Source organism: Mytilus edulis, chromosome 3, assembly GCF_963676685.1.
Source record: "Mytilus edulis chromosome 3, xbMytEdul2.2, whole genome shotgun sequence".
Classification (NCBI taxonomy): Eukaryota; Metazoa; Mollusca; class Bivalvia; order Mytilida; family Mytilidae; genus Mytilus; species Mytilus edulis.
Window position 1 is genome coordinate 58,478,848 of NC_092346.1, and position 24,545 is coordinate 58,503,392.

The window sequence follows — 24,545 nt, forward strand, 5'->3', positions numbered from 1 at the left end:
AAAATAAAATGAGGTAGCAGAATCTAGTCAAAATGAGGCCAAGGAACGTATGCAGCCTATTTTGGTGAAATTCAGTGATAGGCAGAAACGTGACAGTGTTCGTAAAAGGAGTTACAAGTTAAAGAGTTCGTCAATTTCAATAACAGATCAATATCCGAAATCTGTTGTGGGAAAGAGGAAATCATTAATTCCATATCTTAAAAAAGCTTGTGATGAAGATGTGAAAGCAGTGCTTATTAAGGCTAAATTGTTTATTGAAGGTGTTTTATATTCAGGTGGTCCACTTGATGTTGCTATTGCAAATGCAAAAAGGAAAAAAGGAAATTTAATAATACAGACAATCTTAAAAGTCAAAATCATGATAGTGCCGATGTCATCAATGAAAATGGTATGCAAGTATCAAAGGAATCGTCGGAAGTTTTAATTAAAAATTTAAAGTGTTTATCTTGTAATAAAAATGGTGGTTTTGAAGAAAAAAGTAAAGATGAGAAATTTAAGAATTTTATTTGTACTTATGATATTGTGTTTTTATCAAAGTGTTGGATCAATAATACATGTAATATTGAAATTGATGATTTTGTGTGTAAATCTATCCCTTTATCTAGAAAAAAGTATAAACAAGGGTGTGGTATGTATGTAATGATAAGAAAAATATTATCACCCTATGTTAAAATAACTGACATTTCATATGAGACATTGATTTGGATAAGGATAGCTAAAGAACTGACTGGATTTGAAAGTGACTATTTAATTGCAAATCTGTATATACCACCACAGAACTCATCGTTTTATAGGATTCATAATTGTGATTTATTTTATGAGCTTGAGTCTCAAATGATACATTATTCAGCTGAATGTCCAAATATTTTTTTTATTGGTGATTTAAATGCTAGAACAGCTAATATGAATGATTTTGAACGAAATGATAAATTGCATGATAGTATTTAATATAGGGTTGGTGATCTGTTTACACATGTTGCTGATGAGGCTTTGTCGTGTCGTAATAACCCTGATGCAGGATCCAACGACTATGGAACAAAACTACTTAGCTTGTGTAAGAGCAGTGGACTTAGAATTATAAATGGGCGCCACCCTGATGGACTTTCGAATGATTTTACATACAGTGGTCCAAGAGGTATGAGTGTGATCGACTACTTATTAGCTAAATCAAATAACATTAAAAAAATGTTTTAAAATTTATTACAAGTAATTTTACTACATACAGTGACCATGCTCCCATACATGTTCATTTAAAAACTGACTTTTCTATGCATTGCAATGATGTAAATTCAAATTTAATGGATGGTGAAGAATCCAAATTTTTCAAATTGAATAAAGATTTTAGAGACTTATGTTATAATACCCTACTGGTTAATGCTGATGAATTAAGTTCAACGATAGCTAATATGGACATAGTGTCTCAGGATGGTAAAGAACTTGTATCAAATGTGCCGAATAGCAATAAGAGGCCCGAAGTGATTAATAATGACTGTGTTTTTGAGGAGTTGGATGCAGAAATTACTGCTGATGAGATTATAAAGGCAATTTATGAACTTAAAAGGGACAAAAGCCATGGTCCAGACTGTTTGCTGAATTATTTTTATTTATTGAATAAAAGGATTTTATTATACCACATTTATGTACTATTTTTAACGCCGTATTGAATAGTGGATAATTCCCGTCATGATGGTCAGATGCTATACTGGTACCAATTTTCAAATCTGGTGATGCTAATGATGCAGCAAACTATCGTGGCATAAGCCTTGTCAGCAATCTAGGTAAACTTTTGACCTCTTTACTCAATAAAAAATTGTTAAATTGGGCAACTGTTAATAACATTTTATCTGATGCACAGTTTGGTTTTCGAAACAATTATAGTATAGTTAATGCTGTTTTTTGTTATACTCTGTTATTCAAAATACACTCTGTAAAAATAAAATATTATAGTGTTGCTTTGTAGACTACTTAAAACCTTTTGATTCAATTGATCGCTGATGTTTATGGTACAAACTTGCCAAATTAGGTATCCGGGGAAGACTATTAACTGTTTTAAAATCTATGTATAATAATGTTAGAACATGTATTAGATTCAATGGGCTAAACTCTGATTACTTTGTAACAACCTTGGTTTAATGCTAATGGCAATTATGCCTTAGAGTTTAAAGATATAACATTATTTTTGTTAATGTATGCTGATGACATGTTTTTGATGTCTGAAACAGTAGAAGGTTTACAGGAAATGTTGAATACTTTGTCAATTTATACAGAAAAATGGGGCTTGTCTGTTAATACAAAGAAAACAAAAATTGTTGTATTCAGGAAGGATGGAGTTGTACGGCCTAAGGAGATATGGGTCTATAATGGTCAAACAATGAATATTGTGGAACAATTTTGTTATTTAGGTGTATTAATACCCTATAATTGTAAATTTCTTACTACGCAGAAACATTGTGCAGAACAAGGTAGAAAAGCTATGTTCAGTATGAGGAGAACTACATCATCGTTATGTTTAAATGTATTTGCTTAGTCTATTTGATACTTATGTTAGTAGTATATTAATGTATGGGTGTGAGATATGGGGAGTACACAAGTCTCCTATGGTAGAAAAGGTCCATTATGATTACTGCAATATATTATTAAGTGTCAAAAGAACGACCTCAAATGTGATGGTCTATTTTGAGTTAGGTAGATTTCCACTGCAGTATGAGCGTAATTATAGAATACTTAAATGTTGGTTCAAAATTTTAATTAGTGACAACTGTATATTAAGGTCTTGTTATAAAGAACTTGTGTTAAATTGTTCAAAATGTATGAATTGGGCAACATGTGTAAAAAGATTGATATATAGTCTTGGTATGCATAATTTGTGGGATCATCAGTGGTTGTTAATTGTAGACAGCTCATATTTACCCTTTGATAAGACAGCGTTTTTTTATCAAGCTAACCAAGAGTTACAATTTTTATTAGATTATATAAGTATGTCGTGACAAATGTAGTTATGCAATTTTATTTACAGAAATGCATTCCTGTACTTTTTTCGTAAATGTATAACAAGGATTCGTTTGTCTTCACATAATCTTTGTATCGAAACTGGACGTTATGTTGGTACTAATAGAAATGAAAGAAATTGTACTTTTTGTGATTTAGGATCATTTAGGAGTATTAGAGGATGAATTTCGTTTCATCCTCCAATGTAGTATATATACTGATTTGCGAAAAAAATACATAAAAAAATATTACTGGTCTAGGCCATAAATTAATAGAATTATTGTCAGGTGAAAACACAAAACAGGTTGTAACTTAGGAAAGTATATACATTTCTCTTTTAAATTAAGAAAAAGTTTATTGTAATACAAAATATTTTGTATTGATTAAACTTCTGACGTCACCTGCTGTTTATTATGCATATTGTTTATATTGTGTGTAATATGCTATATGTATACACTGTACATGTCCTCGTTTATACTGATGAGCCGTAAGGGTCAAAGTTAATAAAGAATTTGAATTTGAATAATTCACAAGGTTCCATGGTTTACTCTATTTTTGGGTACAATATAATTGCATTGAAAATAAATAATGATTACAATTTTTGATGCATGGCATTGTTCTCTAATCAAGGTAAAAAACATATTTCTTCTTTTTTTATTTAAATGAATTTTCGAAATGATAAGTTCATGTAAGCGTTAATTTTGTTACAGTTACGACATTTTAGTGATATTGATCCTCAAACATTAAACCGGTCATGATCTAAGTTTGTGAATTATGTTTGCAGTTTTCTTGACATGCATTGTGACGTGTCATCGTATTCATTTTATATTAGAAAACTATAGCAATTATATTAGAAAAGTATCGCATTCATAAATTTTTGATATTAAAAAATCATCGCTATGATATAAGACAAATATCGCATTGATATAATAAAATATAGCAGTATCTTTGACTTATAGGTAATGTTGGCTTAGCAAACAATTGAATTCATCTCAATTGCATTCCACTGAATTTGTTACATGATATTTATAGAATGTTTACATCTACAAATGATAAATCGTGCATTTATGTTTCATTTATTTAACAATTCAATTTTCTCGTTTAAATACACCTTGCTTGTTATAACATAAAATAATTCATGGAAATTATACACCAGACGTATGTCGTGTTAAATGTCACCATGTTTTAAGAAAAGAGTCATTACTTTATGCCGAGAAATCTGCCTTTCTTCGTACAAATGCTAACATTCGTCTGACATTTCAGCAATGCAACTCGTTGGTATAAGACAATATCGCTCGTTGATATAAGAAAAGTTTTTATCGATCGCTTCTTCCATAGACTGTTTAACAATAGAATTAATTAAACACAAAGAAATATAAAAGGTTAGATAGACGGGTTAACCGCAAATTGTCACTTTAACACTTAAAATATATTGTCTGAACTTGATTTATTTCTAAGTCCCAATTGTCCTGGTTATATTAATTCAACTTCGTGTTTTATTTATCCAAAGCGATCTAAATCATTATAACAAGTGCAACAATTCTCTAAAGATAAAATACAATACAAAGGGTCTTGATAGATTTCTGCACCGGTAGTCATAGTGGACACTGTGTAAAGAATCATCCTTATTTTTTGTAGTGAATAGGTGAAGTGTTATTAATTATAAAATTTACCTGAAAGATTAAAGAAAATGTAAACATTGAACTATATCGATAATTAAACACCATTAATAAAAAAAACTCTTTGTTATCACGTGATTTAAACCATATTATAAAGGGTATCGTTTCACATCTGAAACTATTTCTTTTCGCGTGGTTTAAAATACATGATATGTGATAGATTGCACATAATGACATTGACAAAATTGATATTATTAATAACTCTGATAGGTAAGTCTATATGCACTTCATTTACACATTTTCATATGGAAATAAAATAAAAATAAAAATAACAAGTTCACGAATTTTTACTTTTTTGAGACAGCTAAGTTTATTGTCATTCAAATTATTTTTGACAGTCATGTTTCTGTTTATGAATAAAAGACAGTTTTTCGAGACATCCCCCTACCGAAAAACCAGAATATTCCACAGGCTTTCGTTTGTCTTCAAATCTCGATCATATCGGAATTTCTCATGTTAAAGTACTTGAAGTGTTACCTTAATATCGGTGGTTTTTTGTTGTTCTTTCGGAGAACTTTTTGATTATTATAACATCCAACGTATAAACATCTATTGTTTCCTAATTTTTGACTCGTGGAATTTTCTTGAAAAATAAGAAAAATTCAATATGATTAACTGCCTCTGGGACATGCCACTTTTGGTAGATGTATCATTGGTCTGCTATTGTTTCTTTTACACTTTCACCATTTATCTTTTTAAGACAGAATAATGTGTGTAAATTGTCACATATCAAACAAAGGCCAATGGTGGCAATTTCCCTTGAAAGGGTTGATCTTAAATCGTGTATTTTTGTGTTTATATATTCTCTGCGTTTTTTTGCACGAATCTTTGACTTTCACTTGAGTTACTATTGAATATAAATCCGAAACTGTGCAATGAACTCAGAAAAATAAGACCCATTACCATTGATTTTTTTTTATTAAATGATAATAATGAGTGCAAGTAACATAGTTAGGGCAAAAGACACTGAAATAGCAATATTAATCAATAATATTTTAAAATTAACAACAAATGTATTTCATCTGTGTAAGACTAATAGGATGCAAACTACCTGGGATCAATTCTTTGTAGGAAAAATTAGAAAAACTCTACATAGTATTTATAAGACCAATTTTTGAATATGCAAAAAGTAAAATCACAAAAATACTGAACTTAGAGGAAGATCAATTGGGAAAGTCCATAATCACATGGCAAAATCAAATAACAAAACGCATCAAAAACGAATGGACAAGAACTGTCATATTCCTGACTTGGTACAGGCATTTTCAAATGTAGAAAATGGTGGATTAAACCTGGTTCTATAGCGCTAACCCTCTCACTTTAATGACAGTCTCATCAATTTCCGATATTTTTACATTGATGCGTTAAATAAACAGACACAATAAATAAAATAGTCAAAATATGGGTACATCAGTCATGATCGTTTAACAATTCTAAAAGGAACAATTTAACAGAACACAAAAAACATCTACTATCTACGAACACATTTATTGATTTGAGTGTCTGACGTCAGAAAATTTTATACGTCACATAAATTTGTCGTTCAATGTGCGTACAAACAATTTTAAAATTTTCATGGGAATGTTAGCATACAGGGTTAAAAAATCAAAAGTATGTAAGAATAAATTTAAGAAATAGACCGAGATTTAAACTAGTCCAAAAGTTATATATAAAATTTATAAGAATCCGAAAATAGTTAATTCCACTACGCGATTGAATGATTTTGACGTTTGTGGTTCAACGGATATTGTGTATCATAAAAGAAATATATCATAATGACATATAATAGAACAATATCATACTGACGGGATCTTTTAAAGTACAGAGTCACGTTATAAGAACAAAAGAAATACAAAAAGTCGCAAATACAAAACAAACCACAAACTGAGGTTTGGGATATTAACAAAATCTGAAAATCTGTATGAGGAAGCTGGGTGGAAAACTTTAGCTGACAGGAGGAAAAGACGAAAATTACAATGTTTTATAACATTCAATATAAATATACTCCGGATTATCTCTGTAATCTTGTTCCACCCAGGGTACAGAGCACAACTGTATATCCCTTGCAAAATGGCAATGATACCATTGTTCCTTTTTGTAGATTATCCCTTACTAAAGAATCTTTTATACCATCAACTATTAATCTATATAATCATACCGATTTGTCCCTTCGAAAATCAGACTCTATCTCAAAATTTAAAATCCAATTAAAAAGGCTTAATACTATAAATAAAGATGAACCTAAGCACTATTTATATGGACAGAGGAAACTAAATATAATTCTAACACAGTTCATGTGCTATTCATCTTTCTTGAAAAATGACTTGTTCAGAGTCAATAAAATTGCTGACCCATCTTGTTTTTGTGGATGCAACATTGAGACTGTACACCATTTCCTTTTCTAATGTTCTTTATATACACACCATAGAACAATCTAAGATGGCTCCCTGATGACCTTATATTGAATGTTAAGTTTCTAACATGTGATAATTTGAACCTCTCACGTATGAACAAAACGTCCATATATTTAAACATGTATTCGAGTTTATCAAGAGGTCTGATAGATTTCTTGTTATATGATACTAATAGTGTATTTGTGGTGCATTCACGTTATCATCTTCATCATCATTACCAATTTTTCCGTTATTATTGTTTGATAGACTCGTATATTCTGAGTTATTGACAATAATTCAGAATATACAATACATTTGCATGCTCATATTAATATTGTATTGTAATTTTTTGTTATTCGGAGCGGACTTCATAAATATGGTTTACTTGTGTCCAATCCATTTTACTTTGAGTAAATAAAATATGTTTAAACTAAATGGGATCAGTCTTGAGAACAATAAACAAATTTCCTCGTCCTTATACGATTTTGATTTAAGTTTTACTTTAAAACATAACACCGACAACAGTTGCTGTCACTGAAAACATTTTTAGAGGATGTTTTTTTGTGTGTGTTGTATATATAAAAGAAGATGAGGTATGATTGCCAATGAGACAACTCTACACAAGAGACCAAACTGAAACAGAAATAAACAACTATAGGTCACCGTAAGGCCTTAAACAATGAGCAAAGTCCATACCGCATAGTCAGCTATAAAAGGCCCAGAAATGACAGTTTAAAACAATTCAAACGAGAAAACTAACGGCCTAATTTATGTACAGTAAATGAACGAAAAACAAATATGTAACACATAAACAAACGACAGAACTGAATTACAGGCTCCTGACTTGGGACAGGCACATACATAGAGAATGTGGCGGGGTTAAACATGTTAACGGGATCCCAACGCTACCCCTAACCTGGGACAGTGGTGTAACAGTACAACATAACAACGAACTATAAAAATCAGTTGAAAAAGGCTTAACTCATCAGATGGATAAAAATACAAATACTACAAATACAAATGGATATGTATACAATTTGTTTTCTTCTTAACGTTTTTAATCTGGCGTTTAAAAAATATAATAAAATGAAGAATCACTTTTGAAATTTTGCATTCATTTTCCCCTATATATAGAGTTTAAGTTTCTTAATTTCCCATTTGCGAATGTTCGCCTATAGATAGCGGCATTGCAGTATTATAGTACTTCCATGATAGGAGCGAACATATTTTTTGTTTTGGATCAATTGACCGTTATCTCGTACAATTTCCGATTTTTCACATGCTTTAATGATACAAATTCAGAAACTGTTTGGTCTTTTGCTGTTTTCAGTGATAAATTCGTGACAAAATTAATCCTTTAATGAAATTTGAAAATTCAAACCTTCTTTCCGAATTTAAACAATGTGCGAAAACATTTGGACGAATCACAGTCACATTTTTTTACCTCTTCCCATTGAGATTCTTATTAAATGTATCGATAATGGGCTTCCAAAACGTAATACATCACTATTTTTTTTTCAAAAACAACAAAATCTCACAAGCAGGCAATAAAAATTTGGTTGAAATGCTCTCTTCCAAAATGTCGTATATAAACTTTAAAATTTTTGTAAATTAAAAACTTGGACATTTCAATTCTGGATAACACATAAACTAAACTAATTTTAACAGAAATAAAGAAATGTACACGTTCTGTATTCCCAAAGTCATTATACAACACTTTTTTGCAATGTAAATAATTCTATATGTTTGTCAAGACTTCTAAATTGAATACCAATATAAGGTATTGAAGTAGAGATGAATAACCAGGGGAAACTATTGTAAATATGTTCATTATCAGTAGATTTGTTTCTTTTGAAAGTCAATCCGTTACATCCAGCACTAAATTTTGTGAATAGTTTAATTAAAAACTAGATGATCAAATTCTAATTACAAAGTAAAACGTTAATTGATCAATTTAAAGAAAACCGTTACTAGCTAAAACTGTAATCAGATTTGTCCATCCGTCTATTCATCACTTAACTTACCATATCTGTGGCCAATCATCCTATTCATCATGATCAATCATGCTTCATCTTTCATTAATTCCCTTTTTTTTCCTCTTTCAAAATTAACAGTGCAAACTCGAATCTTCTCTATGTATTTTACACTTTATCACAAACATTTATCAAAGGGTATTTTTTTATTCAAATAAATGATATTTTTCGAAAATGTAGGTACATGTGCAAAGATCTCGATACAAATCGCTCTTTTGGTGCCTAAAATATGCAAATTAACCTGCGAAAATATAAGCAAATTGAAATTGAACTCAATTGTTAAAATTCTCTCTTTTTTGATAGTGATATGTGTAATGATCTGTATGGATAAGGGCGGTTACTGAATTATAATTTATTTTGTTTTAACTATACGGAAAGATAACAAGAATTACGAAAAGTATCGTAAGACAAAGACAACCAGGACAACATCTGGATCAGACATCTATACTGCTAAATCTAAAGCCCGTTTTTTTGTTCACCTAATGAACGTATAACCGAAGAAAGCTACAAGTCAAACTTATATAAGGTTATATATACTTGATAGGGTATACTGAAAATTTTACCCTTTTACATCAATTACTGTTTCACAGTCGGAAACCCGGTTGAAATAGAACAAAAGAATCGAAGCTTTTTGTTAGAGAAGGCGATAAATGTGCACTGCAATGTTTACTATTATTATATAGTGACAAAGAAATTAAAAGTTAATAGAAACACACAAAATTACAAATTTATTCTCAATTATGAAGTGTTTTATTTTAAAAACACCATTTGCATAAGTTTTCAATTTATCTAGTATATAGCTAAGCAGAACAATCAGATATCAAGTCGACGACATGGGTATCTTTCAAGTTGGATGTAGAAAATGCATATCCCCCGATTTCTTTTAAAAAAAATACTATGGACGGAAAAAGTATCAATCTATTAGTTCAGTAATATTCGTGTCTGCCCTTCCATTATGTGACGCAAGAAAAAATTCCAAAAAATGGGTAACAATAGTATCGAAAAGAGAAAATCGAGTGCACCTTTTTATGTTAGGACGTGTTTGAGTTGAATGTTTTGTCTTGATATCGTACAAAGCAAGAATAATTCATACATCGTCTCGCTTCAGATTCTATCATTTTTATATATCAAAGCTACAGGTTGACTTTATAACATAAAAAAATCACAGTACTAAAAGATGAAATATATGGGTCAAGTGAAATACCTATCTAATGAATCACAAAAACAGAGTAGGTGTGTTCGAATAGCTATTTTTTTACTGAAAGTACTTGAGACAGTCTTTCAAGTTGGATGATGAAAATGCATATCTTCGAAAAATTATAATTTTTGTGTGTGATAACTAGTGTTTATAGTCTTCAATCACTAAGCAAATCTAGTCTGCCCTTCCACGAAATATTTAATTAGATTTTTTTTTTAATTTTTATGAATTTTCGAAAATTCCAACTGACAACCGATCAGACAATAGTTTTAAGTTGAATCAATGCAGACAAGATCATTAACTGATGCTCATTAGCGAGTTGATACATTTGTCTTTTAAAATACAACTGACATATAAGGATCGTACTGGTGTAATGTGGATACATTTATAGGTTTCCAAGAGCAAAATTGCTAGCGCGTCATCCCTACAATGGCTTCCATTTCTACGATTGTGAAAATGAACTGGCGTAATGGGGAGATAATTTTGACGAAGTAGAATCCTGACTGTTTTATGAAAATTTGTCTTTGATTTAAAAGTTTACAAATATTTCGAAGCTCCATACTATAATTCAAGTAAAACACGTATATAAGATGCATAAAATCCTAAATTATGCACCTGTATTAAATTTTTAAAGCCCATAGAAACAGATGTAAACAATTCAAATATACAAATTTGGCTTTTTACCTTCTCTAACAAAGAGTTTCATTTCTTTTGTTTAATTTCAACTTGATATCCGCCTGTTAAAATTCATATTTAATTTAAAATGTACTTTGAAGACGGAAATGATGAATTGAAAGAAATGATTACGAGTATACAGGTTTGAAAAACTTATGGTTTGGTATAACAAGAAAACTTCTCCAGTTTTAAAGCTCTGGATCCGCGCCTGGTTTCTGTTCGATTAAGTTTGACAGGAACGGACATACGGTGCTTTATTAATTCCAATTAAAATATATTTTCAATACAGTATTTACTTTGGAGAAAAAAGTAAATAACTGTCTTTTCAATCGAAATGATAGACATCATAATTATTGATAGGCTTTTGTTTTACTATGAATATATTGTATTTACTCAATACAAAAGTAAATATCTTTTATTAACTTTAAACATTATTCCTCTACTCATTATGAGTCAATAATCTAACATCATTTTAGCCAACACATGTATTTAGCTCAATTAGACACTCGACGATTTATCTTTTCTGGTGTTTACATGATACTATTGAGTCACGGAAAAGTTGGAAGTACAACGACAATTTCGTACAGAGAAACATTACATTAAAAATATTTGCATTTCAACTTTTAAAATCAATGTTTATTGGTCCCAATATCTTTTATTTGGAAATTTCAGTGTCATTTAAACCTGTTTATTTCCTTTAAAGATCTTTAAAGAAGAAGAAAAGAAAAAATATTTATTTAAGAACTCAAGATCAAATATTCGATATAATCAAGCAAGATATTTTTAGCATATGAGGTTACACTGTTTTCCACGCAATAACACATACCATATACAGTTAATATTCTAACAAAGACACTGCATGTTCATGATACAATGCAAAAAAAAATAAATCATGCGCTTTTGCTTATGACGTTTGAAAAAAAAAAGAATCAAGTAACATTTTACCTTTTTTTTAACCTACAATGAAATGAGTTTTTGGTGATTTGACCTAGAATATAGGTAGTTACAGGTTTGTCTTACAATTGAATATTAAAACATTTGACCATGTCTTATAATTGTTAATTGCCCCGTTTATTTGTTGAACGCTGTTAACACACTATCATACTTTGCGAACTTCCATGCAAGCTAATTTTACAATAGTGTTTTAGAAATCAGTAGGAATGAAACGAAATAGGCGATATTGGTAAAAGAGACAACAACCGAACAAGAAAAAATACACAAAATACATCTAAAAGTTAGCATGCATTCTTTGACAACGGATAATTGTATATAACATATGTGAACATAAGAATAAGAAGATGTGGTTTGAATGCGATTGTAATATCTGGACGTGGCAGGGTACTTATACATCCCCACAACAAAATTCATTACAGATCTTAGAGTACTCGCAGTTATTAACAACTACTTGAAAACCATTTACAACTAATAAAAATAAATCATGCATCTAAGATTGAAATATCAATCAGTACACATCCAACATCAAGTGGATTAAATGTAAAGAACATCTTCGTAAAAATTAGGATGTACTATCCCGTTAAAAATAAGTTTTCTACAGGTACAAACAAACTTCCAAACAAAATCTTTATATCTACGGAAGAATGAAGTTTAAGGTTTTAAGTAATTTGTGGTAACGAAATCCCTGACTTAATAATTGACTAGTAATACATAGATTACGTTTATTGAAATCCAAAACGTCACAACAGACACGGCATAGCGAACGAGTTGTGATATATAAACACCGTAAGATGGTGCCAAAGGGACATCACCGTCCAAAAAGGAAAATTAACAATAGGGCATGAAAAATCGTCCCTTTTGTCGTAAATTTTAGTGTAGAGTTTCCTGTAAAAAACTGAAATATCTAAATTTATTAAAGTTTAATATCATATTAATATGAGCGGACATGTTTTATCTGAAACATAGTCAAATTCAACTCTTGAGCTGACAAACTTAGAGCACTTTAACTATCAACCAAATAATGATAGCGAACAAAGAAATTGTGAAATGAATACACCAACCGTTCATCCTCATAAGATTGATTCAGTTAAACCGCAATTATGAGAAATTGCTGTAGCATATATAATCAACTCAGATACGTAAACGCCATATGATGTGTCAGATGGTACTACCATAGAATGCGAAGTTGACAATGAGAAAACTAAAATCATATTGGAGTTCGGTATTTGTGTTATTTTATTTTTTGTTATATAAATAGTAATCATTGAAATATTGACTGTTTGTTGGAACAGCAATCTCAAAACTAATCAATTATGTTGTTGATTAAGACGTTCAGCATATATTCATATACCTAGGCTATTTTTTCATTACACCCACAAAGGGGAGCTATCTTCAATTCCCTTGTCAAGAAGTCTTCTATATTATATCGATACGAAGGTACCATGTTTTTGATGATTTGAATGATGATAATATTTTGCTAATTTTCATAGAAGCAATTGAAATGCTGGGTTGTTTTTTAAAAGAAGTATAAAACATATATTTACTACTGGAACCATCAAAATTAGAACGAGGATTTTCCATGCGTTTAGAGAGTCTTTCACCTTTCGTCCGATTTATTCGAACTTGCCGTGTTCTTGTAGTAGGAACTTATCCGTCTATCATGTTCATGACTCGGTATGATTATAACCACAAAGGCTGTACATGTGCCATATGATGTCTTACATTCTATCATTAACCCCACAGGCTGTACATGTGCCATATGATGTCTTACATTCTAAAGTACTTTGTTATTAAAGCAAAATGCCTTCGAACGTATTTTGAAATTATTTGCTGTAATGTACATCTGGTGCAATATAAACTTACTACTGTTTAAAATGTTATTTCAAAACAAGTCGAATTTCAAATAACTCACAGAAATTTCAGACTAAGAGGGAAATATGATGTATTGCCTTGAAAAAATCCCATATGCATCACTAGTACAATTACAAATTCATGATAAACTTGTGATTGCATTTAAATCATACTAGGCTTTATTTTACAATATGTATTGTCTCTTCTTTACAGCTTGTAACCTTTGTTCTGGTATGCTTGTGATGGGATTTTTGTTGCTGTGTAGCAATTTAGCAATATTTTATTCTTACACGTCTTTTTTCGTGTGAACTTATTTTTCTTTGATTCATTATTGAATATTTATGTTTTGAGTTTCTTTATAGAATAGTTTTAGTATCAATTATTTTTCCATGTCAATAGATAAATGTTTTGCTCTTACTGAAGACAGTGGCCATGGAATTTGTAAGTAGTATGCCATAGAGCTTTTACAGATCTATCAATCGTTGCCATATGTGTAACAAGAACTATCTTTAAAAAAGATATCCGACGTATTTAAATTTGAGTATATGTTTAAAACTATCATTTCGATAACCTTCAGAAGCACAATGACTTAATGATGCAGGACCTCTTTAATTAAATCTCCATCTGAATGTAACTACAAGAAGGCTATTGCAGTGCACTGAAAACCTGCATAGTTTGACATAATACACCTTATAGCTAATCCCGCTATGGCGGACAAATAGCCATAAGGTGTATTTGTCCTTGGTGGCAACGCCCGTTCACTACCTTCATCTTGTGAACAACAATGCTCTAACTATCTAAAAATCAATGAATTACCAACAAAAGAACGTTACAAATTGTTTTGTGAATATTCCGATTATATTTAAATAAGACTAGTGATTTACCATTTAAATAACGTTTTCTCTGTTTGTGTTCAGTATTCTCGGTCCTCGTATCTTTCTGTTTACATTCACCAAAACCCCGCGGAAATCTCACATGCGTAGGTGCGTTCTAAAAGTCATGTATGTTCGTACAACAAAGTTTACATTAAAAATTATATAATTGTCCCGAACAAACAGCTGTCATGGATGCAAAGAGCTATTGGAGAAACAATTAATCTTTGTAAGATCTAGTTCAAATATTTATAGTTTTTCACTTGCTTTCCATCACGATATAATTAACGAGACGTTTTTTTCAAACACAACCAAATCACCCACCATGACAGCATTTTGTCCAATCACAGAAAGGATTTTCGAGCATGCGTATTCAGTTGCCATAGTTAAGCATCCTTAAGTTCAAAGGGCACAAACTGAAACTATACCGACTACGTCGGAAAAAAACATCTGTTTGATAACAGCTAATAATATGACATGGCGTATCTTCCTATAAGATTTTTATTTTAACATATATGATAACGATAGAATGTCTCTCAAATTCAAATAAATATATGAGAATATGATGATGAATTCACAGTTTTAAAGATATTCAACCATACGGCTTATAAAGAAAAAGATAAAATTCGTCTATGACTAGTACTATGGTAAATTATATAACACAATGTTGACTGCTTTTCCCCTATTTTGACATTTTTACCTATACGTCTGTTTGCTTTGGTCACACACGATTGTCAATATAATGGAATTTTATTCGTCTGTCATACAAGTGAATGGTTTAGCTAGCAATAAAACCAGGTTTAATCCAGCATTTTCTCAATAAGGAAATGTCTGTACCAAGTAAGGAATAAGACAGTTGTTCTCCATTTGTTTGATGTGTTTGAGCTTTCTATTTTGCCATTTGATAAGGAAATTTCCATTTTGAATTTTCCTTCGAGTTCGGTATTTTTGTTATTTTATTTTTCCCCTTGACTACTCAACGGAACACTATTGGCGTTTGGTTCAGTGTCTCTGGCCTTTATCCAATAGCAATATGAGCAATTTGACACTGCTTGAATGAAGATCCAGTAATTCACCTCTCCCTTTTCCTTAAACACATTTTATTGTAATGCAAGCGTAGATTTTACCCTCAATTTGAATGTCATTTCAATACTGCCAATATTGGTTGATCCCTTCGTGATTTCTTAGAATTTTTGAAAACTCATGAACCTCATATTAGAATTCATCACTGTTTTGGTTGGAAAAAGGTCTATAACACTCATTCTGGTAAACATATAATTTGGACCATTTTCTCACCATATACATTTCCGATTGACGCAAAATTTCATGGTAAATAAACATTGCTTAAATACCTTTGAAAATACTACAGATTTCAGCACTTGATATATCATCCAACTGAGCAAACTATCGCAGTAAACGGAGGGTAAATGTATGAATTTATTCGTGGGATATCTTATGAATTCTTATCAACTAAGTTCTTATACGGAACTGGGGTCTTTTAATAAGCTAAATTATGTCAATTATTTTGTGTTTTGTTCATTATACCGTGTTTGTTTTGCTCAAATGCTTTTGCTTTACTGGTTTCTAATTGTATATTCTTTTATGTACGTTTTTTAATTTACTGATCGAGATTAAAAGGACAGATAAGGGGGGAGTACATCTCAAAAACTAGTTTATAACCGCCAGATTTGTACGTGCCTTTCCCATATCAGGAACTTCGCAGATATTGTCATATGTCAGATCTTAATATTTTCGTTTTTTGGAGAATTGGATGTTGATTGCAAATCTTTGGTAGTTTTTGTTAAATTTATTCATAATATTTATTGACTTAGGACAATTTATAGCTTGATTTATTGCAAAGACAGCTGTCTATTTTTTGTGTTTCCATCTAGACTTCTTTAGGTTATTTTTGTCGTTGCGATGTTGTCTCATTGACGCATGCTCATAACTTCTAGCTATTCATATTTCTCCTTCAAAGTATTATATCATGTGATCAGATTTAGATAAATTAACCTATGTTCCATATCGTAATCTATAATAATATTTTCCGTTTAACTATCATGTAAACTTCGGATGGACGTACTGAACTATAATTATATATTCATGGTGACGGCATGTAAGTCTCTGAATCTCGAATGAAATATGAAAATCTTATTCTAGAGATTAAAATATAGCATCGTTATTTGACAAATTTTGTCTTTATAATTATTCACATAGTGTTTCTGCTTCCGGTTTAGAATTTTGCTTATTACCAAATGTGACCTGATTTATTATATATATCACTCTAAATAATTACCAACCGTAAATCTACTGCCATTTGAATTCGGGGAAATAGCTCAATGAATTGGGTTTCTATAATTGGTTTGATACAATTTATGATTATTGTTACCAAACATCGTCCCAATATATACATATCGTCTAAATGTGAGACATCTTTACGACAGACATTATCAATCTGATAATATGTTGTTCTACAGGGCTAACACCATAATATATATATATATTTCGACTCAAATTGAGCCCAACAATTTTAGACCTGCAACTTTGCGTTGGCAACACCGCCATCACTGTGTCCAGCGCCCTAGACCACTCTACCATAAGAATATTGTTTTCGATAGTCGAGTAATGCCTTTCCTCGTCGGTGTTATCCAGGATTGTGTAAAGTGGCAAGTAGATGGTATTCCTTGCAGACCAACTTTTTTTCCCCAAAGGATGATACTTTTACTTACCATGCCGTCAAAGCAAAACTTTAATTTCAATTATATACGTCTAAAATATGTTTTTGGTACATTGTTCAATAATAATTTTATTCAATAATTAAAAAAAATAATAATATTAAATTATTTGAATATCAGACACACACTTAAAATCCGATGCAATTAATATCATAATGATCAAAACCTCTATATTATTTTCAAAATGTTTCTTACAGCATTTCCAGCAACTAGAGGAGACACAGGACCAGGACCAGGAGGACCAGGTCCAGATAAACCTGTGTACAGTACATCATTAGAAACATCACTAAGACGTGAATTGTTCACGGGTTATGAAGTGTTACAGAGACCTCGTGAGAACGTCAGAATATTTATCAGTCTAACCATTCTAACTGTCAACGATCTGGTAAATATATACATAAACTGTCAATTAATACAAAGCACTGAAAGAAACTAGTTAAAGTAAAACACTTAGTACTTATATTTTGTTTATGTTAAAAAAAAAAAGAGCTACACATTTGTAAAAACCTAAAAATAAAGTTTTGAACTTTATCGAAACTTTTAACAATATATTACGTAATGTCAACATTTAATGCTTATATATAAGTATTAAATTTATTTTGTTATCATTATTTTGAAAGCTTGCATTTTATTAACATTATTTTAGAACTTACATTATGTTGCCTTAATTATCGATGATTACAAGTAGTAATGTTTGACCATAAATACAATACCGTTAAGGAGTAATACTAATATTGTTTTTCCCCTATTAGTCTTTGTTAAATTTGCTCTTTTCAAAAATTTGTGCAGAATTTATCTTTGTATCAAATGAAGAAATACTTGGCGTGAGTAAAGTTTTATCCTGTCCAGTACTACAGACAAAATTTCACATTACATTTCATTGAGTATAATATAATAACCATCAATGGAAGTTAACCAATCAAATTTCACACTTTTTTCCTGTGTACAAGCTTTAGTAACCATGTAACCTCAAGTTTCCAAAATATTCTATAGAAAAACCAAATATAAAAAGGATGGTGGTTTGAAACACCTAAGATTTATGTTTATGACTTAGGAATTTTTTCTGCAATGAAATGTAGGAGTAATTTCCTACAGCTGTAAAATTCAAGGGGAAACTTTTTTCGACCCTTTTTTGTATGCAACCGGATGTGACGTACTATGATCTGGTGGTATTACACCTTCATTGTGTGTTGAATTCGAAGGGCAAGCTTTTGCAATAGCCGATATTTTTTCTTTATCTTTAGAATATTAAAGACCAATCACTATCAATATCGGGATACCTAACTGTTGTAAGTATTTATAAGCGTTTCGTTATTTATTCCTAATATTCAACATAAAATAGCAATAATTGATTTGACTATTAACATATTGTAATTCAAGAAGACAGTTTTCGGTACTTTGAAATAAAAACGTAAAAGATATTTCAGTGATATGTATTCAGTTTTAGCAAATGATTATATAAGATTAATGGAACAATTTCAATCCGTATGTTTAATGTTTCAGTATTATCTTCAACACTAACGGAACACACAAAGTGTGTCAAACTTACCAAACAAAGGAGTAGGTTCAGTAAGACCCCTTTTTAGCCCAAAAATAGAGCAGTTTTACAAAATTGTGAAAATGTAATCTTTTAGCTATTTATTGGAAAGAAGAATGCTTTTGCTACATAAATATGGGCTGTTATTGACAATATAATGCAAATATATCGGGTATAAGCATCATAAAGTCATGCTAAATTACTGAAATCTTCACAATTTCAGGCGGTTTCCGTCTTAAATGAAAGTGGCCGCATTCGTGTTCATTCATAATATTGAGATGTTAGTTGTATTTGATGATAATACATAACATATATAAAGGTTGTGGATGAACACGGATGCGGCCACTTTCATTTTTGACAAAAACCAACTGAAAAGTGACGTTTTTTGGCAAATTTGATAGATTTTTCATATTTAAGCTTGAATCGGAGCGTTTGTAACGACTAAATCAGTTAAAATCTTTCACATAAACTAATTGAATCATTTGAAATAGACATTTTAGTGATTAAAAAGTGTCCAAAATCTTTCGTTAGATGAACCTGAAATTTGAGGCCAAAATCGGTACTTACCGGACCTCTTCCTTTACGATTTATATATTTCCAATGAATAGTACGATTCCTCAAGCCCGACTGTTTAACATTGGACATAATCAGTTTTTCTTTTTTGTTACGATTTTAAGCGGTGTCTTTTGAAAATAAATACTATATGTTATATATGTTACGTTTCCTTTAACTTGTTATTGACAAATTTCGTATATTTGTCCAGTAGATAATGTTCTTTTGCATGCGATATTAAGGTTTGGCAGGATTCCAGATTAGACTGGTCAAACAGTTCCACTACCTCACAAGACTTTACCAATGTGAAATTCCTCTTCAGTACAGAAGAATATGTTTGGAGACCCGCGCTTATCATAGAAAACTCGTTAGTATATTAAAACACTCTGATGTAGTGATACTGCAAGATTAAGGAAAACGTTAAGACTTCCCATTCAAGTGTCAAAATATATGATACTAGTACTAATAAAATGGCGATGCTTTTATATGACACAATCACAATGAAGCAAAAGTCGTACTAAGGAATCGTTTGTGTGTGTGTTTTTTTTTGGGGAGCAGGGTCAAGCTCATCAAAGATCACAAGTACCTTTAACGATCAATACGAAACGTTATGTAAAACGACGTCAACTGTTACAAGTCTTGTATTTGTCATGAAAAGATGAATAGAATTAAACGTTGTTTAAACGGCTTTGAGACACACGAGTACAACATATAAGCCCGGGATTTTTAATTTTTTTTTGAGGTAACGATATTTACGTAGACTACAAAAAAGTCTATCAACTTCTAAATTGCCATGATTCTAAACAACTTGTGAAAAAAGATAAGATGGAAGTGGATAAACAATCAGCATCATGCACTATTCTTATAAGAAATGTATAAATACTGCATCAGATTAAAAGCGATCTTTCAAATAAAAAATCGAATTTGGCAACAGAAATGAAATTTATAGATATTAAAGATATTTCAAAATCACTGACAGCTTATTTCTTTGAACAAAGAAAGTTAAATGAAATGAAATTCCGATGTAATGTTACGAATATGTGTAAATTTAAATTTCAGAGTTAATGACATAGGCATTATCAATGATAAATTTATTCCAATGCGAATTGCGAGTAATGGAAACATAATCTGGAATCCATCAGGCATATACGAAGTGAGCTGTGAATCTGACATCACGTACTACCCTCTGGACACACAACAATGTACAGTAAAGATAAGTTCCTGGGCTTATACTTCCGGAGAAGTTTCACTAGACTTTGGACCTGAATCTGTAGACCTCAGTTTCTATTCGGCAAATGGTGAATGGGATCTAATTTCTGCATCAAGTAGCAAATCAGGTTCCAAATCAAGAGGAGGAATTTCGTTTTCTAGTCTCACTTATTCAATCACGCTCCAGCGCCGTCCGATGTTCCACATCATTAACACCTTGTTCCCTGTTGCATTGATGGCAGTTTTGATTGCTATGGTGTTCAAGCTGCCGGTGGATTCAGGAGAGAAAATAGGTTTCTCATTGACCGTTTTATTAGCCTATGCTGTATATCTGACCATGATTTCGGACAATATTCCCAGTACCTCTGTCCATATATGTTACCTCTGTAAGTAATACTTATGCGGTGAACATATTAAGTTATAACATATTTCTTAAGTATCCTTTGTTACTTTTTCTTGAATTTTTCTCAACAAAAGAATTATATATGACAAGTGTTGTAAATGGTCCTCTTAATTTGCAAAAAGAAAATAACACGTGTACTGTTCCATCTAAAATCAGAAAGGAAAACGGTAAAACATTTTGTACTGTAAGACAGCGAGGGATAATAAATCATCAAATAGCATCTTTCAGATTTTCAGAAGATATTTCGTGTCAGCTATCCGTCATATTTTTGAATTTTGTTTTACATATGAAAGGTATTTGGGTTTACGTCAATGAGACATCAAACCAACGGCACCAAAAAGACATTAAATATATGTACTTGTGGCCTTCAGGGTTCTTTTAAAGTTAAAATGCAGGCATTGCAACCCTTTATTATCTTTCTTTTAGATCTATTTCCCAATAATTAAATTTGATCAGGAACCCTTTTTTTAATTAATATTTTACAACAAAAAGTTTCTTCAATCATTTGATAGTAATTCTACTAAATAATTGTTGTACGGGCTACAAGCAACTCGCTCATAAAAAGGATAACAGTAATCAGCAAAAATGCTTTGCAGAACAACCTACCACTTCAATCATAAACAGCGGACTCCTGTAAAGAAATTACATAATTTTGACGTTACCCTAGTAGATCGTTGTTCACGTTTGATTGTACCAAAAGACGGATCGAAATGAAAATTTCGCAATTTTAGCGTGTTAATGATGTCACAGTGACATAGTAAAAAATATATTTCTGTAATTAAAATGCCAGATATGTTATTTATTTATCAAAATAATTGATTTTGTTTCAAACATTACTTGTCTGGCGTACACAATTATGATCCAGGTATCTATGATAGTTTATTGAAAGCCACTGATTTCAAATTCAAGATACAGAATTGGCACACTGTTGTGGTCAGCTTGTTTTATATATTTATGTTTTGACAGTATTGTTAAATAAATACGAATGAAATTGATAAATAAAAAACAAAACAAAAATCCTAAATTTTGTTGATAACCAATATGAATGCAACTTTTTATCATTTGTTCATATAGGTTTATAATATTTGTATACAAACAATAATGGAATATAGATATAGATTCATATTACCGTTAAAGTTACAAATGAAAAGGGACATTGAGTAAAAACAAAAAAAGATACCATTTTCTTTCATAAGAGATTTCAACGTATTAATGATACTATTTTGGCCATAACTAACGCATTGAAGACATTTAAACTTATATAATTTGATATCATTTTGTAAAACTGGTTATTATTTTATATTCCAGCTATATACCTTGTATTTATTCTAACACTTGGAGCTACATCAGTTGTCCTTACAATCATTGTTCTCAGTCTTCATTTCAAATCAAAGGAAGATGAAATACCACAATGGGTTAAAACCATGACAAAGAAATGTCTTCTCAAAATTGCTGGCATGCAAAGTTGTTGTAAATGTTGCGAGAATAAAAACAAAAACGAGGTTGAAGTTCTGACACAGACGGCCATAGCAAATATGAGAAAAGAAAAGAAAGGTCATCCTCAATTTGTTGAAGCAGTCAGTGCAATGGACAACGAGTTGACCTGGGAAAAACTATCCAAAATAATGGACAAAGTGTTTTTTAACATTTACATTGCCATGATTGTAATAGTCACTGTGATGTTGTTCTTGGCAATATTCGTCAATTACTATACGTCTTAAATGACAGTTTTGATTATATTATTGAAAAAGACTGAAGTAATTGACACAAAGAATGAATTAAATAAACATTGATCTGAAATTTTTGATAAAAAGCTATATTTATATTTACTACCTTCACTGAAACCTAATATCTGATGTCAAACTCAATTTACAAATAGGATGCCGTTTAATTTGTTCTAATAAAACATTAGGACAGATGTATAACAATAAATATTTTTTAATGTTTGTTGTGTAACTAAATACTTCAGAATGAACACAGTTTTTAACCTAATATTTTCAACGTATTTACAAGATTCAATATGTTGAAAGCTGCTTTTTTGTCAAGCTATCGCAACGAATGTATTTCAGTTAAATACTCTGTATACGTTTTTAACTGTTCGCATCTAGCTCAATAGTGCAAGTGCAAAATGTAAAGCGTGCTTTCATTTGTTTCTTTAACTCTAATTAGCCCATTGAACTAAGTGAGCTATTATCTTCAACTGTCGTACGTAAACCTTAAAAAAAATACCAGGGCAATTATTGATTTTTATTCGTCTGTTTTTTTTTTATATTTTGTCATCTAAAGACTACCTTGCGAAATGTTTTTGAAACTTCAGAATGTAAACGAGAACAAATTCATCCCACGCTACATTTTTCAAAAGTTGTGTACTTGTAAAATGTAGGGGTATGTTTGGCAGTTGAATAATTCAGGCTCCAAGAGTCTCTTGTTTCTACATACAAAAAATATACTCGCTAATTTCCTAATAAATGTATAAGTTAGAATTTGCTTTTTCGGAATGCAAAACATTTTTAGTATTATTTTCGAAAGCATACACCTGACGTTATGATTGGTCAATGCCGTAAAAAACTTATGAATATTCATATTTATATTATAATATTGTTTTGTAATTAGAGTATAAACTTGCTCTTATTCTGTAGAATTACTTCCTTATTGAATCATTTATTTAATATGAGGATGTTTCCCTATTTTTTTTGTTGACGTATGACCAAAAGATTATGTTGGTATATTTCGAATTGAACAATATGATTGCATTTGAATCTTAAAGGTTTCTTTCCTGAAAGAGTTATTTTTTTGTTTTTCGATGCAGAGGTATAGTTTTATTTAACGATAGGCAGGTGTCGTACAATTACAACAGGTCTTTATGTACTGTTTTTACTAATTTTGCTTCATATCTTGATCTTTTCCTTGACTTCAAAATAGAATCTATGAAAAACGTGATGATTTCAAAATTTTCTAATTGTCATCTTCCCATTTCTCATCGTATAGCATTTACATATATCTGTACGTTCGTGCATGTTAATATTATATGTGACTTTATTCCTGAATTAATTTCCCTATCCGTCTCATTTCTTGGCCTTTCTTTTTCTTTTAATTCGTGCAATTTCAACAGGTCTTTAGGAACTACTTGAACTGATTTTTCTAAGTTTGCCTCATATTTTGATCTTTTCCTCGACTTCAAACTAGATTTCAATTTCTCATCGTATGGCATTTACATTTATCCGTACGTTCGTGCATTTTATTATTTTATGAACTTCATTACCACAGGTATAATCCTTACACAAAAACTGAATTACGAGAAAGAACGACTGAAATAGAAACTACACGTATATAGTTTTTACTGTAAGCTGGTTCTCAGCTGACTACTACACTTTGTTCATAGACAGCCGGTGAGATTCGATCTATTGTAGAATCTGATTAGTCATCCAATCAAATTACGAGTATTATACCGCACTTCCCTTTGTAA

At 30.8% G+C, this 24,545-nt stretch overlaps 1 protein-coding gene across 1 annotated transcript; it reads left to right on the forward strand.

Annotated features, from left to right (window-relative positions):
* Positions 1-4,808: 4,808 nt before the first annotated feature.
* LOC139514900 (neuronal acetylcholine receptor subunit beta-3-like) lies at positions 4,809-22,956 on the forward strand. The gene is made up of 6 exons (XM_071304493.1): positions 4,809-4,877; positions 17,576-17,763; positions 18,623-18,667; positions 19,710-19,834; positions 20,527-21,062; positions 22,388-22,956. The coding sequence occupies exons 1-6, from the start codon at positions 4,814-4,816 to the stop codon at positions 22,798-22,800; spliced, it is 1,371 nt and encodes a 456-aa protein (XP_071160594.1). The 5' UTR covers positions 4,809-4,813; the 3' UTR covers positions 22,801-22,956.
* Positions 22,957-24,545: the final 1,589 nt, after the last annotated feature.